Source organism: Zonotrichia leucophrys, chromosome Z (assembly GCF_028769735.1).
Source record: "Zonotrichia leucophrys gambelii isolate GWCS_2022_RI chromosome Z, RI_Zleu_2.0, whole genome shotgun sequence".
NCBI lineage: Eukaryota > Metazoa > Chordata > Aves > Passeriformes > Passerellidae > Zonotrichia > Zonotrichia leucophrys.
The window spans coordinates 44,635,647-44,653,289 of NC_088200.1; the positions used below are offsets into that span (position 1 = coordinate 44,635,647).

Below are 17,643 nucleotides of genomic sequence, written 5' to 3' on the forward strand. Positions count from 1 at the left end.
ACAGTGCAACTGGGAACTGAGTTCTTATTGGAAAACACCTGTTTCTTGCATTATTTCAATATTTCAATGAATGTACATAAGTGATCACATTTCCCATTTTGTAAAATTAAAGTTGTAGTGAGGGAGCCCTCTTTAGCCCCACTAAATCCTGCAAGAGCACTCACAGATGTCTGAGATTGTGTAATAGCTGAGAAAATACAAACTGTAGAGAGGACTTACAATTGCCTGAGATGAGTCAAGTGATGATTTCCCTGGTTCGTGATGTCCTATAAATTCCTGCTATAATTTGGATAAAAATACTTCATAGAAATACATTTTAGGGATTACAAGGAGGTACCATTAATATTCCTGTGCTGGATAAGATGTCTGCACTGTGCCAATTTTTTTTTTTTGCAATTATCCTTAAATAATCCTTTTCCAATCCTTGCCAAAATGTTTTCTAAGCTTTGTTCTTCAAATAAATAATAACGGAAAGTAGTACATAATAAATTTGTGACTATTTGTATCTGATTGAAACTATTACCTGAAGAAGAAGTATGTCTGAAGCAAGGCAATTTCAAGGCCTCATGTCTAGTAAAAGAGAGAGTGTTTTGCCCTTTTTTTCACAAATAAGTGAGATTGCATGCTGAGGTACATTTATCAGAAGGATGTGTGCCCCAGAACAGATAGACTCAAGGGGAATTTCCAGCACCATTTAGTCCCATCACCAGTGTTGTGCAACACCCTCATTTTCAATTTTTATAACCCCATCTGATATTAAAATAGCAGTATGAAACATAGCTTCATGTGTCAAGACAAGACTTATATTTTAAATTCCTTGATTTTCTATTGGAATTAAATTAGTTTCTATCTTTAACACAACATATATTAAAACCAGACAGAAGTGTAGATCAAAAGGTTATATATTTTCTTGGACAAAATATGACAAAATTGAGAAGTAAAAAATATCCCTATACCTAATGTGTGTAATGGTAAGCAAAAATATATAGAAATAACATAGAAGGCAGCACTTGAAACCTAGTGTACATGTTAGTTTCAACATCGTGTCTAGATTTCCTCCTTGGCCTGAATGATGATTTACTACTTACTTCTACCTAAATTAATATTGTAGAAGTTTTAGTGTGAAAGCCAAACTCCTTATAATCTGACATTCTAATAATAAAAGCAAAGTTAGCTTTATTTTATAATAGTTATAAATAAAAAATAATAATAAACATCTCCTTCATCTGTGATTCAGAGAATTATTTAAACACAAGGGCTGTCTCATGTAATACTGCTCTCTCTCAAGTCCCACTCAGCCCTGTCTGAATCACCAGTGACTCAAATATGAAAGTAATTATTGTGATCACTAGCGCTGGTTTTATACAAATGGCACTGACACAATTACTTCATTTTCTACAGGCTGCTTCATAATATTTTAGAATCTGTCATTGCTTAGCCAGTTTTGGGGCAGCAAATGCTCAATCTGTTTGGTTGTTTGCTTGCAGGTCATCCAAAAGCAAACAACTAAACAGAATTTTCATCATCTTTTCACAGAATGTCATCCAGCTTTTTCATTGTTCCAAATGTCACCACAGTCTCACGCTCAGTGATTTTATCCCTCAGCTTACGAACTTATCAAGGTGTTGAGGAACTTAATTAAGACTTAATTCAAGATTTTAACAATATGCATTTAGAGTTTGTTGATGATTGATAACAACTGGTTAAAAATTATTTGAAGTTACTTGGAAAAAGCAAGCAAAGGCTCATACATGGCCAGTCTAAGAATCTTCTTAATTAACTTTAAACAACAATAAAGCAACACTGTGAATGCTAAACAGGACTGTAAGGATGGAAATTCAAACTGGAAAAAATTTATTGTAGGGAATGTATTGTAATATATATAAAATATGCCACTTACATTGTGGTTTTTTCCATTCAAAATCTCTTAATTGTGACAATATCCTCTAAAAATAATATATTTTCTTACTCTTAATGCCATCCTATTCCTCTGTCTCCTTATCATCTCAATATGGGGAATTTGTGTCATAACTAAAATACAGTGTTTATGAGTACATAGATTCCTTGTGTTTGAAGGAATTCTAGAACTGTACTGGTCATTTCATAAATTCTTTTTAGTAACTTCATTTGAATTGTGTTTTCTGACTTTTGGTTTGTTTGGATTGTGAGACCAGACAAAGAAAAAGCCTCTCAACTACAATGTGAATTTTTAATCTATGTTTTCATCCATCATTTCAACTACCATTTTGTGAGAGTTCATTTTTCCTGCTTTCCTTGCTGCTGTGTGTTACCAGAGTGCCAAGGAGATGAATGATGGTGGCATTAGACTAAGGAAGTAGTGAGAGCTCCTTGGCAGCTACTATGTGTAGTTTCTCAATTTGCTACTCTAAGATTTGGAGTATGTTAACGCTTACAGAATTTTTCATTGTCATTCATAAAATCAGCTTTTTGTAGAGTGTAGATGGAGAAGCATGAAACTTTTTGTCTGAGGAATTATTTACATGAAATGTAATGTCCTTCATCAAGATGTGCCTGTGAGTACAATTGGACAGGAAGTACTCCTGTGTAGACACAGAAAATGCCCATAACTATTTTCTCCTTAGGCCTGAAGACTATGAGGAAGGTGTAAAAAACTGTCTTGTGGGAGCCAGAAAACACAGTTCTGTTTTTATTCTTGAGATGTGAGACTGTTTGCTTTGTTACTGAAGGTATCAGGGCAGGTGATACATGATACCAACAGACTTTGAATTTAATTTTAAATAATTTATTTCTTTTTTTTTTTTAGCAAAAAAGATATTCTTATATTGCTTCTTAAGGACCAAAACTGTCTTCCAGAATCATGATTCTTGTGTGTGATTAAATCTGGTGGTGTAAAGCATGTGACATTCAGAGATATTTTTGTTCTTTTTATCATGGTGATTGTTTCACATGTCAAAATAGCATGTCATTTTCCTTTCTTCGAATATACTGTGACTGAGTGCACTCTATTGGAGATCTGAGGGAGAGAGTCTTTCCTTCTATCCTTACAATGGCCTGCATCTGGTCTTCTGAACAGGAAGAAATGTCATGCCTTGGACACTGTCAGTTGCGTGTGATATTCTACTACAAACTGGCACTGAATGTTGATATGCATCTACAACATTTGGGCTTTGATAGCTATTTTTGGGGGGTCTAAACTGAGTGAAAATAAGGAAACTTGGAAAAAAATTTACTCCATCTGACAACAGATCACATTCTTCCTGTTTAAAACTAAAATTTAAAAATTCACTTCCAGGTAGTAATGCAGTCTTCCATACCTTCACAATGAAGATCCTGATTTTAGTTAATCATTGCATTCCTCAAAGATTATAGCGTTTATAAAAATGTGTTTCTGAAAAAGTCTAGCTTCCGTTTCCTTGTTTAGTTACTGTAACTGTAAAATTTACAGATTAATCCCTCCAAATTTTATCTGCTCAATGTTCTGATTTTTTTTACACTTTAATATTTTTTTTGTATTAGATTGGAGATTTTTTTTTTTATTATATTACTGTTTTGCTCTTTTTGTTTTTGTATTACTATTTCGAGGTCCTTTATCTGTAGGATACAAAACAAACCCTGGACAGACACAAATTTTCCTGTTTTATCTTGATGCCATACCATTTCCAGTAACTTCATGCTGAGACTCAAATTCAAATTCCTTGAAGTCAAGCAGGCCCTCAGAGCAGCATCGTGGCAGGCATTTTGGGGCATATTGAGAGTGTGCTTGGTTGTCTGCTCTGTCTCCCTCTGTGCAGACTCTCTTGGTTGCTGTGTTCTGTCTCTGTCTATGTCTCAGCCTTAAATACAGGTAGTTGTCTTGTAGCAGCTGCTACCAGCTGCTGGATGTTACAATTTGCTGGTACTTCTTTCACTTGTATATGCAATTATACAATTGCTTTTTAAGCTAAGCTGACCTTAACTCCACTAATTTAAGTGTTTTAAACAGAAAGATATGATAAAGAGCACTGAAAATTATTTTTGGAGAAATTCCAGTGTAATTACTCTAATAAACTTACACTAGTTACTTCATGCTCCCTTATCAAGTGATAAAATGCATTTTGAGATGGGGTGCTTCTTCTAAAATATGTATTTTCTTTTTCCAAAAGTTATTTATGACTAATATAGAGAACACTGATGGCTTAATGCAAGAATTTTATCTGAAACATATAGCCTGATAATGAATGTGGCCTCTGGCCTTCAGTTCTATGAAACTCAGAAAATGCTGAAAATCACTTGGTGAGATTAAGAACAGCATCTAACACAAAACAAGTTTCAAGTAAGCCTGTCACAAAAGGCATATGACTCATGTTCTAGGAAATGTTTTGATTATTGACTGCATGAAAGCAGCACGATGAAAAGGGGCGCTGTGTTTTATGCACAGATAGGGAGACATCCTGTAACACAAGGAGTGAAGAGGGCATTGGTTGTGCTTGGAAAAGGCACTACAGTTAAGTAAAAGGCACTGCAGTTAAGTATGAGCTGGAAACAGTGTGAGGAAGCTGTCAGCTGGCTGGATGCACCATCTTGTAGTGTTGGGCAGCTGCTGTGTCAATGGCCACTGCACACACATAGAAAGGCCTCAAAATATCTTTAAAAGTAAGTTAGAAACAGAGTAACCTTCTCAGAGGTGCAGCCCAAAAACTGTATGTAGGAACACTGAATAAATAATTGGAAAATCTTGCTGTGTTTTTCCAAAATGCTTTTTGTTAAGCAGGTGTACTTCTTCAGCTGGTAAAAATCAATAGTTGAAATGAAATCGTGCTAATTTACTACAGCTAGATATCTGGTCTGTTACTTGCAATTTTTTTTCAAATGCCCAGCCCTGCTATTGTCTCCTCCAGAATTATTCAGATGCTTATTTATCATGTAAAGTACCGAGAGGAATTCTGTTTGCAAAAGTCTAACCCAACTGACTTCATTGATAACACATGAAATGGTCATATCTTAAATATAAATATATGAAAGAAAGAAACCTCCAATCCTATAAAGACACATCTTTGTCCTATTTAAGCCCCAAATGAAAACAAAACCCACAAAAACTCTCCTATATTTACAAACTATTCAGAACAAAAAGGACTCTAATGTTATTAAAACCTGTCTTACTGCTGGTAGAAAGCATCACAAATTTCATGAAGAGTATTTTTAAACTAAAATACAATTTGAAGAAAAAGATTCCTCAGAATCTATGAATCAGATCTTCTAATAAAATAACAATCACAGTTAAAAGACATACAAAAAAATCTCATGCCATGGAGCTGCTTATTCTCATAATTTTCCTGCTGAAAGACGTAAGATCTCACAGGCATAAGAAAATCATGGCTTCTACTTCAGTATTTTGCAATCTGTCTCAAAATCTTATGAGTCTGGTGATGAAGTATGAGCAAAACCAGTAATTGGAAACAATTGGATGGAAACAGTGGTTGTTTGGCTACCCAACCACAAAAAAGCATAATCATCTGGAATAAATGGAGTATGTAGTGCTTTGTTGTAAAGACATGAAATCACTGAAACCTATCTAATTGAATGGAAAAGTTATAAAGATAGCATTTCTACTGTTTTCTACTGCTGTATTAGCTATTTGAAATATCTACAGTATTGCTGTGAATACTGTAAGATTTGATTAGCAGAAAATTCTGTATAGGTAATGGCCAAGCAATCTGGTAGATAACTCCTGAAATTCAAATTCTTAATAAAGTAGAGGTGGTCAGAGGCACAACCATATGACAAGACAGTAATAAACAAACTATTGTTTTCATAAATAATCCCACCTGAAGAATTACATCAAATTCCTTTTTTTTTTTGCAATAATATGATTGAGATTAAAAAAAATATATCCAGGGCCTTCCATTGTAAGTAGTTTAACCCCATGTCAGTAGGATTTGAGACTATGTCTATAATGTCAGCTTAGTGAATTTTCTACAGAGCTCCTTAGCCTCTAACATAAAAACATTTAACATTAAAAAGAAGCCAAATGAGTCGTTAGATTCCTTTGTTTAAAAGTGATGCTTATCAGTGCAGGATCACAAAAGCCCAAAATTCAAATACTGAAGAAAATGTGAAGATTATAATTTAAAAGTTTTATTTTAATAAGGAAAATATTCACTGCTCAGAGTTCCCAAGAGGTTTGATGAAGTGGTTCTGAAGAACTTGCCAGTTTCTTCTTCCAAAACAGAAAATTCAAGGAAGCTGAAGGGATTCCATAGATGAAATAAAAAAAAACCTTCTGAGCAATGGGATTCAAAGAGGAAGAAAAAGAATTACTTCTTCAAATTATTCAGGTTTTATATTCAATTAGATTATCAATTCCATTATTTTCCTGAATGCATATTTGTAATTTCTTATCTTCTCACTTTGGGAAAGTTGCATTACCATAATTTTTTTCTAAAATGCTCAAAAATAACACAATAAATATATGGTGATAATTTAAGTACAGCTAATTGTGATGTATGTTGAAAAACAGTGGTAAGTCTTACTTTACGCTTACTTTCATGGCAATAATAATTTGAAATCCATTACTGCTGATTAGATGACATTTGGGGATGACTGGTCTTGCTAATCTCAGATAATTATTTGTTCATGCAATTTGACATTGTTTTTGGTCTATTCTGGCCCTTAGGAAAATATTGCAGATCAGTGACAAAGTACATTGTTAATGAACATACTGAAGCTTGTAGAATGATTTCTAAATCTGTTACTTGCTCCATATTCTTGCATGACACATACTAATTATGGCCATTTAAAAACTGATGCAGCTTCTAAATAATTACATTTAAGCATACTTGTTCATGGTCAACCAAGCAAGGTAGCAAAAGAAACAGCAGAAAATGAATTCTTCAGACCTTATATTTTGGTTTTGTTTAATTTCATATCATAGAAATTCATGTGTCTGATTTCCAGTTTTTTGAACAACAGTATTTATTTGGCTTATTTTAGAAAGTAAATCTGTTTAGGCTTTGGACACAGTCTTGCTCAAAGCACAGTAGAAATTTGTTTGGTTTTTTTTTTAATAATTTTCATGGAGATAAGAAGCCTTACCCATCTAAATATGCCTTGTTTATCTAGTAAGTTAGAAACTAGGTAATTCTGTAGTATAATTTCAGCTCTAGTTCATGAAGCTTTTTAACCTTGATGCATTTTGTGTTAACTACTCTCAGAAAGAAGGTTCTAATCAGCACGATTTTAAAGGAATTCTATAGCTTTGGGTTTTTTGTTTCTACTGGACTTCACCTTTTTTATCCCCCAGTCTGCTTTTTTTTTCTTGACTTGTTTTTTCTCTTGTTGTTTCTCCACTTCCCCTCTCTTTTTTTTTTTTCTTTTTCTATGGTTGCTTGGCAGCAGGATAATTGCTTGTTTTTGCTCATTCTGCATTTTTGCCTCTCCATTTAATGGGGCCTTATTGGCTTTCTCTCTTGTTGGTAGACTGTGGGTCAAGTGTAGGCGTGTGCATGCTTTACAAATTTATCCCCATCATTGCTAATGTCTGTCCAAGATGTTGGTAGCTGGTGCCTTTGTCTGAGGGACACTTCAAGCTGTAATTCTTGAGTGCAAATCACTTTTTATTTTTTTGTTCATTTATAATGAGAGACTGAAATGGAGCTTAAATAATTCCTTCAATGAAAACATTAACCAGACTCTGCTGTTGTAGTTGCTTAAGAACTGAAAATAATTAGCACAAATTCACATTTCCTTCACAGAGCTTTAAAAGAAGTCAAGATATTACCATTAAGATAATAATGAATTCATTCTCTGGAAAGACAAGGAGGAAAGAAAAAAAGATTAAATATATTTCAAGAACAGCAAAAAAGATTTCTGGTGGGAACATTTCACTGTTGAATAAAAGATTCCCTTGGGAAATACATTGCTATTTGTGTTCGTATTTTAAGGCACCATGTGAGTACCTTCAGAGAAGCCAAACAAGAATATCCTTCTCTCTTTAAAAATTCTGAACCTTCAAACCCACTACAAACAGTAGCCAACTTCATAAGGCCCTGGCTGTTAATTAGAAACTATAACCTTATCACTGTTTGGAAAGATTGGAATCAGAAAGCAGTATTTTTAATTATCCGGTCTCAGGAAAAGTTTCTTTTCCATGGGGGTGAAGACTTTTTGTTTCTTTGTTTCTCTTATATAACTTTTCCTGCTTATGACACGCAATTCTATTTTGAGCTATCAGAAGAAGATATTGCAGTAGTTAAGAATGTTGGCTTAGAATTTATTTAGTTCATAAATCTATACAACTCTTTCTTCCATTTGAAAGGCAGCAAGCTGAGAATCAAAGCCATAAAATCTAAGGGTTGTAAGGCAAGAACAAGCTGTTTTCTATGAAAAGAAAAGCTGTGAAACTAACCTCTAAAGGTTACCTTAAAGAAAAAAAAATTCTGCATGAACAAAGTGAGCTTCCCTTCAGACTTTACTTACAGAAAAGACAGAAAAAATATGCTGACAGCAGTTAGCTTAGGTGTGGGACAGTCTTCTACACCTTAAGCAGAGGTGCTGAATCTTTGCCAAGGGTAATAAAGAATTGAAGGCGAAGAACAGACCCCAGTTAATCTGCTGAGAATCTGACTACTTCCTTACGTCCTCTCTATTCACTGTTGACTGCATGAGAGTTGTGTGTACAATCACCTGAGTTTTCTTCTGCCTTTCCACATTGTAATAAATATTTTCTGTGTATTGACAGCACTCCAGCATACCAGTAATGGAGAGTGACTTTCCAGCATACCTCTAATGGGGAGGCTCATATGAAAACTAACTATACTCACATGAGCACATTTGTCACAGGAATATGCACTGGGAATGTCACAGGACATTAGGCACTGGGAGTTTAATGCTATCACATCTGGATGATTTATTTTAAAAACCCTCCATTTTCTTGAACTTTACAACGGTGGCTTAGAAATGAAACATATCATATTGTCTAACTTCATAAAAATGAAAGAAAAACCAAAGATATATTTGTTTTTTATAAACCTTTGTTGTTTATAAAACAACAAGAAACCCTTGTTGTTGCTTTGGCAATAAAACCATTTCACTGAACTAATAATAAAACCCCTAGATTTTGTAGAAGGGACAGGATTTTCCATGGGGAGAACAGTAATTTTTCACAGCTCTAGGGTCCAATCTGTGAGACAGAAATTATGAGAGAGAAATAAAAATTTAAGATTCAGCTGTTGCTACTTCTGTCTAAATATTAAATTTTTAGTTTGGATTCTACCTTATCTCTCATGTGTACTCTTCTAGTCTTTTGTTTAAAGCAAGGGTTGACTGCATGACAGCAAAGACTTAAAATTTTTAAATCTTTTTACAAATTCATTGACAGTCTCTCTGTTCACCTGAATCTGCATATTTCCCTATGGGGACTTAGAAAATTCATTGGGAAAATTTTCAACATTTCTGAAAATATAATGAGGAAACATAGCACTTGGAGAATTATGTCCTTAATTAAATAGGGTAGTTTCTCTTTTAGGATATATTTATCTTAAAAACACAGTGTGCTCATAAGCAAGAAATTCGCAGAAGATGACATGCAAAATAGATTTTAAATTGTGCATAGCTTTCTGGCTCTCCATGGAGAAATGAAAAGTGTTCAGAATGATTACCAGTGGCAGAATTGGGCAATAATGTTTCTGCATATTTTAAATTCTTACATGGATTTGGTAAAAACAAACAGCTTTCACTATTTAGATTTAGAGACAGACTATAATTGCTTCTGAATTTGGTATTGGACTTGTACCCCCCTCTACCTACTCTCTTTTCATTTGGAGAATAATGAAAAAGAAAATTTGGATCACCATTGCAGCACAAAACTCTGGCAGATTAAAGCTAATGGTAATAGTTTCTTATTTCAGAAATCCCTATGAGATTTTGTTAAACAATTTCTTGAGGCAACAGCGGTAGGAATCAAGTTTATTTGACAGCTCGCAGCTGCTTATACACACCTTTAATTCTTCTGGGATGCCTTTCCTTCTTGCATGATTGGCAGGGCTGAAGGATGCAGTAAAGCCCTTGTCACCCATGTAAAAATGCAGCACTGTTTCTCTTGGAAGTGTGGGCAGTAAAGTAGAACGTTGTTGTTAGGTTTTATGGAGAGTAATTCAGAATTGAAATACATGCACAAGTTGTTATGGTGTTTGGAGTGCAGTTTAATCTAAAAAAAGGCAATGTACTTGGCTTGTTAAAAGCCTGCATTCCTCATCCCTCACTATTAATGTCACTGCTACCCTTTTTGATATTTAATATCCTGAATTTTCTCATGTTTCCTGTTTTAGGTTGTTTCTGTCAAGAAAATCAAGACATTCATAGTAATAGCTAGCAAAGTAGTCCTCTTTTCATTGTCAAAACACTGTAGGCCTCTTTGTAAAAAAAAAGAAAATTGAAACAATCTGTTTTTTTAAACAATTTTATCAGAAGTATTTTTAATAAACAGGGTTTTTTTGCCACTAGTTTTGATGTTAGACTTTGAAAATACAAAATACAAAAAGCTTTAACAGAGCAACTGTCACCTTGAAACTATTTGTGGAATGTACTTAAATGGTTAATTCTAAGTATTGAGGCCACATTTGATATTTCTGCTTTCTGAGTGAAGTACTTGGAAACTCCTCATCTGTGCTGAGAAAGGTGATATCCAAGGTACTATGGTTATTTACGTCAGATTCCAAGCCTGTGTTGTTAGTCTTGTGCCTTGTGAATTCAGCAAAATGTTAGTATTACACCTTGCTAACAATAATTACCAGTAGCTTACTTTATTGTGGGTCACAGCAAAATTAATGGAGCTAGTTCCTCAGTGGGACAGTAATAAAGAGCAAGAAAACTTAGATTGTGTTGGCTGGGATACATCCTTTCATCTGCTGTTTTGTGTTGGATCTTTTATTTTCTAATTATGTATTTGTCAGCCTGTTTCCTCAAAAATTTCCTCTGTATGGACTCACACCACTGGATCTAATGGAACAATTTATGTTTTGCATTGATTTAAGAGAGATAGAAACTGAAAATAAGAAAACCATTATTGCTTAGGTATTTGCTGGAATTTTATCTCATATCAATTTCATTAAAGGCTCCTTTGCAAAGCTGGTTGAACAACTGAATACCCAGATATCTTCCTCATGCTGAGAAACTTCAGTTATATGCCTTTGATTTTCATGTGCACTAGTGAAACCTCATTTACAATGTTGTTTGCAAATTCGTGAAAAGTGACTTATTGATGCTTATGACTGCTGCTGATAAAGGTCAGATTTCTGCCAGGCCACTGTTCCTCGCATGATTTCCTCACTGCTTAAAAAAGGCTGCTTTGGGGTATTTTTGGAGATATTTCTTAAGCTTGTCTGATCATAAACTGAGTGAAGATAGGTGAGAAATATGATGGCTGTGTTATGATGAAAATGGATTTCCTGAAAGAATGAAATAGTGATGCATATGTAATCAGGACTTAAGGAAAACTTGAAAAAGGAAAAACAGTCTTTCAGGACATTATTCCAATTTACTGACATTCATTATTAATGGATGATCTTTAACGGATAGATCTTTGAATCCAGCTCTCTCAGTAAGGATGAAGATACCCTACTTGAAGTACATTGTATCAGATGATAAGTTAAAGGTAACCCAGAGTGAGCTACTACTCAAAGGAGGAAAGCATATTGTATGAATCAGGCAAAGAATAACCTTCTTTAGATGACCACACACTTTCAGTCCTCTTCATTTTTTCAAGACTTTACCATTCATATTTTTTCAGGACTTTACCATTCATATTTGATAAATTAAAAGAAAAATATTATTTCCTTTCTTTCTTTACTTTCATTCTTTCATTACTGCACTTCTGGGTCTTTTATTTCTTATCTTTTCCTTCATCTTCAGGATCCCAATGTCTTTTTTCTTTTGACTGCTTATCTCTGTCCCTTCCTTTGGAATAGAGCCTATTTCCCACCTATGTAATTATAAGTAGTCAGAGCATTAATATTGATATGGTAGACACTTAAGTTTTAAGGATTAGCAATGATTTATTGCTAATAAAAATTTATTAATGTATATGCCTTCTTTAGCAACAGATTTCATTTATTTTGAAAACAGATTGGAGTTTTAATAACAGCAAGCTGATTGCTCTTATAAGGAAAAGAATTTTCAGAATATGGGTATATTTTTATAGGAACAAAATAATCAAAATAGGAAGGTGAATCATTTGTGATGAAGTGACTCTTGACATTGTAATTTGACTTCTAAAATTAATAATTTGACTTCTGAAATTAATAATACAGGGATCTGGACAGGCTGGATTGATGGGAAAAGGTCAGTGGTATGATGTTCAATGAGACCTGGTGCCATGTCCAGCATTTGGATCACAGCAACCCCAAGCAGCACCACAGGCTGGGGGCAGAGTGGCTCAAAGCTGCCCACTAGGTAAAGGACCTGGTGACAGTGGCTGGACATGAGCCAGCAGTGCCCAGGTGGCCAAGAAGTCCAGTAGCATCCTGGTCTATAGAGCAATAGTGTGGCCAGCAGAAGGAGGGCAGGGATTGTCCCCCTGTACTTGGCACTTGTGAAGCCACACCTCCATCCTGTGTTCAGTTTTGGGTCCTTTGTGATAGGAGGGACATTGAGATACTGGATGTATCCAGAGACAGGCAGTGGGGATGGTGAGGGATATGAAGCACAAGTCTCATGAGGAAAGGTTGGGGTAGCTGAGGGTAATTGGCCTGGAGAAAAGGAGTTTCAGTCTTACCTCTTCTCCAGGTAACAAGCAATAGGATAAGAGGAAATGGCCTTGAATTTTTCCAGGGAAGGTTTAGATTAGATATTAGGAAAAATTCATCACAGAAAAAGTTGAGAAGCATTGGAACCAGCTGCCCAGGGACATTTTTGAGTCACCATCCCTGGAGGTACTGAAAAGACATCTGGATGAGGCACTTAGGGATTTGATGTAGTGGTGGACTTGGCAGTACTGGATTAAAGGTTGGACTAGATGATTTTATATATATTTTCTAACTTAATTCTATAATTTTATAATTTTTATAATTAGATTTGCTGAACACAAGTGTTTAAAATCACAAGTAGGTGCTATTATTTCAAAGTAAAATAAAAGAACAGATTTCCTTTCTTGAAATCACTTTAATTCTTTGAACAGTTTTTGCCAATCTTGAGGTGAAACATTTTTATAAAGTATGACCTATTCCAAGAACATTTTTATTTGTAAGATGATGATTTGTCGAAAAAGAATACGTCTGTAACAGAGCTTCTTTTTCTTTGGGGCATATGCATGTTTCTTCCTCAGACACCCCTTAGGATTCTTCCTTGTTATGACTCAATAATATAAAAATAAAATCAGTGGTTGTATCTCTCAATGTTATCCACAAGACGGGAAGCTAACTATAAATTTTAAAATCCTACTCCTGTAGAACTATTCCTTTTATGTGATGTTCTTTTTCTTCATGTGTTCTTAAAAAAAAAAAAAATTACAGCAGAGGATCTCAAAGCAAAATTAAGACTTTGGTGCTCTCTATCTCACTACTAGAAGCAAGAGTTTTATATCAAAGAAAACATCTATTATGTTCAGGTGCATATGGTTTGCATTTAGGGATTCAATTCTTACCATTACCCAACATCATAGAAATTCCCATTTCCCCTCTGCAAATTAATTAGATAATCTTCTTATGGTCGGCCTATTATATTTGCCCTAGCCTTACAGAAGCCTTCTTGTTGGCTTCAACAACCAAAGAAAAAATGAATGTGAGAGCTTGAAGAATGTTGATTTAGTTTCATTATTTATTTCTAAAATCTATAAAAATGTTGTGATTGTACCTAGGACATTTTGATGGTAATTGCTTTGTTCAACCACTGATGAAACAACTTCTTTCTCAGTAGCTTATATATGTATATATTTCTAAAAAGAATAGATACAAGCTAGTTTAAATTATTTTCAATGCATGTGCATTTTGGAGTTCACTAGTCAAACTACTTATAAATAATTTTTTTCTGTCCCTTCAAAGTTTTAAGCTCTATCTTCTTATGACAGAGCCGTCAAAAGGCTGGACAAACATGCTCTGTTTTATAAAGTCAAAATAATTTAAATATTTACTCATTTAACAAAAGATTTTTTAAACATTACTGTCTTATACACCATAGATGTAAATATTGATATAGAAACTTCTTCCACAACAGAATTTCATGAAAATGGAAATTATTTATAACTGTAAAGACACTCTTTAAATGCATGTCAGTATTCTTATTAATGGCAAGGCTGTCTGGTTAGAACAAGTGCAGTAGTGGAAGACAGATGACCATTGACTGGCTTTTTGAATCTTCCAGTCATATTTTTCTGGATATTAGGATCATTTCTATGAAAGAATTAAAATTTTTCATTTTCTAATACCGTGTTTTCCTTCTAGGTTTTGGGAGACCAAAATCAAGGAGCAGTTTTTCTACGTGAATTTACATTGATTCGGAGAGAAAGTCTTCACGATGATTTCCTATCTGATTTGCTGAATAACCACAAAACAGAAGACCCGGTAGGAATCTTCTATTATTACTAAACATTTTATAAGAAATTGTTATAGGGATTGCTGTGGATAGGTCTTTCATTCTGCTTCATCAATCTATGGAAAGTAATGAAATTAGGTTTTTAACATAAAAATGTTATCCTAAAATATTGTAAATTCCATTTAAAGTAAAGACTTCATAGGAAAGATTCATGGGTGGCAATGCATATAAATTTTTATTATTTAAAGACAAATTTTTTCAAACACTGATCTTTTGCTTTCTAATGGTAGTTTTTCTTATTCAGAATTTTGTTAATCTAAATTATTACCATTGTTTGTTTTGTACATGCAAAGGGAGATTATTTTTTATTCAATATGAATGAGTACTGCTAAATGTATAGGTTATATAAAAAATATATAAGGAATAATTTGAAAGGAGTGATTTTATTAAATGTACTAAGAAATCAAATAAACAGCGAAAACACTTTTATGAAAAATATTTTTTCACTCTCTTCTGTATATGCTTGGTAAGGTATTTATTTCTGGTCTGAAAGATTCCATGTTGTCTAGCAGCTGATATTTTTGAAGAAAAGAATGTAGAAGTAAGTAACTTGGGAGTCATGCTTAATCGGGCTTTAATATGAAATGAAACAAACCAGCTGATTTTAAACTGCAGCAAATATTCTCTGCCAAGATGATTAGGGACTAGAGAGACTATCTGTCTTACAAGTAAAGGCTGAGGGAGCTGAGTCTGTTCAGTCTCAAGAGGAGCACCTCATCAATATATACAAGTATCCTATGGGAGGGTGTCAGTGCATGGATCCAGGCTGTGCTTGGAGGTGCCAAGCAACAGCGCAAGAGGCTGATGCACAAGAAGTTCCACCTGAACATGACAAGGAACTTCTTTACTGCACAGTGACAGACCACTGGAACTGATTGCCCAGAGAGGTTCCAGAGTTTTCTGTTCTGTTCTGTTATGACAGACTTATATATGCTGCTGCAGATCCAATTATTTGAAAATCATTATTTTGTCCTGGAAAAACTATAATACTGATCTAAGTCAATAAGAAATGTTCACCTGCTTTTAAAAGGGCGAGTATTAATCATGTTTAGAGACCTATGGATGACCTAACACCAAAGTTAGATTGGCCCACTGGCATTTGCCACTTTCTAAAGGTCTACATCTAAAGGTCTACAAGTACTCAGATACCAAAAGATCTGAGTACACTCACCATCTTTCGGACTACCTCTTGATAATGATATTTACATCCATTTAAAAATAGAAACATGACCATTGAGTTTTTTGATTCCCAACTATATTTTTCTTTTAGAAAGTCAATCAATTCAGCAGTACTCATTAAAAAAATAAAATTACATTCCAAAGCTTGGAGTCCATACCCCACAGCTGCTAAAACTGTCCCATGACTGAATTGGGTGCTGCTGTTGAGACAGGAGAAAAGGAAGCAATTTTTAGAAAGGCAGAGTTGTAAGCCTTGCCCCCATTAGGAAGATGAGAAATTTTGTAATAAAACCAAGCCATTGTTTGCATAATGATATAGAACACTGTTTGGTCCACAGTAATTATGCATATCTACTATGCATATCTGTTCCAGATAACTCTCTTCTACAACTAAAATTTTTCCTAGAGTCTATCAGATTAAGTAGCTCTTCTATTTGCCTCACTGAAATACTTGAAGCTCTTTTTTCTTTACACTGTTTCCACTTTATGGGAGCATAATTCAAAAAGCTCGAAGCTGTTTTTGCACTGGTAAAATATGTGGATGCTCTCTATGTGTGGAAATCTCACTTCTGTGCATTTTAATAGAAGTCTTTTGAAACATAGTGTAAATAGTTCAAGAAGAAAATTAGTTTAGGATAGTTACTATCCTAATCCTTTCAAAATGGGCATAGGTCTTGCTTCTCAAAGCAAACATTCAATGTCTTCTAAAATTTTACTTCATCAAAATGAGCAATTCCTCTTTTTTACATAATTGGCAAAATTTATATAACAGATTCTATGGAATTTGTTAATTAAAAACAACGAGTGAAGGGTAAGCATCAAGTAGATGAAAGAGTAATATAAAATCTCTCTAGCAAAAAAGACAGGATACTGACCTGAGATATTCCAAACTTCCTCTTCTACCTGAGATCATGAATTTCACCTTGAATTGTTCTACAGAAGGCAAAACATAAGTGTAAAGAGCTATAATCTTTTAAAAACTGATGATGATGATGATGATGATATGAGTGGCTTGTTTAAATGTTTTTTAGGAAAGTGCTCCTTTTTGTTACACTTAGACTACATCCTTGACTGAGAATACCTTTTTCCACAGCTGTGCAAATGTTTGTGATTTTCTGCATTGTAAATATTAGCTGATCATGCTAGTAAAAAATGTGATTTCATTGCTTTAGATATTTTCAAATTTACCATTCCTCATATTTTCATAGTTTTGTGTTAGGACTGGTATATCTTTAATGTTCTTTTTGTTTTCTTTCTTTGTGAATACATAATATATATGTATATGTATATGTATATGTATATGTATATGTATATGTATATGTATATGTATATGTGTATGTGTATGTGTATGTGTATGTGTATGTGTATGTATAAATATATGTACATGTGTATGTATATTTATATGTATGTATATGTACATAAATGGAGATATTTCATGTGAACATGCCTATCTAGATGCCATGGTTGCAGTACAAGTCTCAGCAGTCCAAAGTAATGTAGACTTCTTAGCAAGTGCTCACTAATCAATTGTTTGAAACAGACTAAAGAACAACTTAGATATATTCTTTCAGCTTTGCTTTTTCAGTAGTTACAGAGAGTCTTATGTACTGTGGCCTGAGATATCTTTAGGATCACAGGCTTTTTAGGAGTGTTTCTCTTGCTTTCAAGGTGTACAGAGCTTTCTTACCTGCACTGAATACAGACAGAGTTTGCAGTCAATGCTGCGTCTTGTGGTTCTAGAGAGGCTGCCTGCTGTCCTCACCCCTGGTTAATGCCTCTCAGCATCACTATAAATGAAAGGACAGTGCTCATTCACTAGGGCCCATGCTGCCTCCTGAGATTGATGTGTGGACAACCCAGCCTAGGGAGCTCCAGCTGTCTAAGGGAGTTAACAAACCAAAGGGATTAGAGAATGTTAGA

At 34.3% G+C, this 17,643-nt stretch overlaps 1 protein-coding gene across 1 annotated transcript in view; it reads left to right on the forward strand.

Annotated features, from left to right (window-relative positions):
* The window catches only part of ADAMTSL1 (ADAMTS like 1), a 381,502-nt gene that overhangs the window by 73,211 nt on the left and 290,648 nt on the right, over window positions 1–17,643 (forward strand). Inside the window, exon 2 of the mRNA XM_064736915.1 lies at window positions 14,394–14,513. Within this exon, the coding sequence (XP_064592985.1) occupies window positions 14,394–14,513 (120 nt within the window). The remainder of the gene's footprint in view (window positions 1–14,393; window positions 14,514–17,643) is intronic.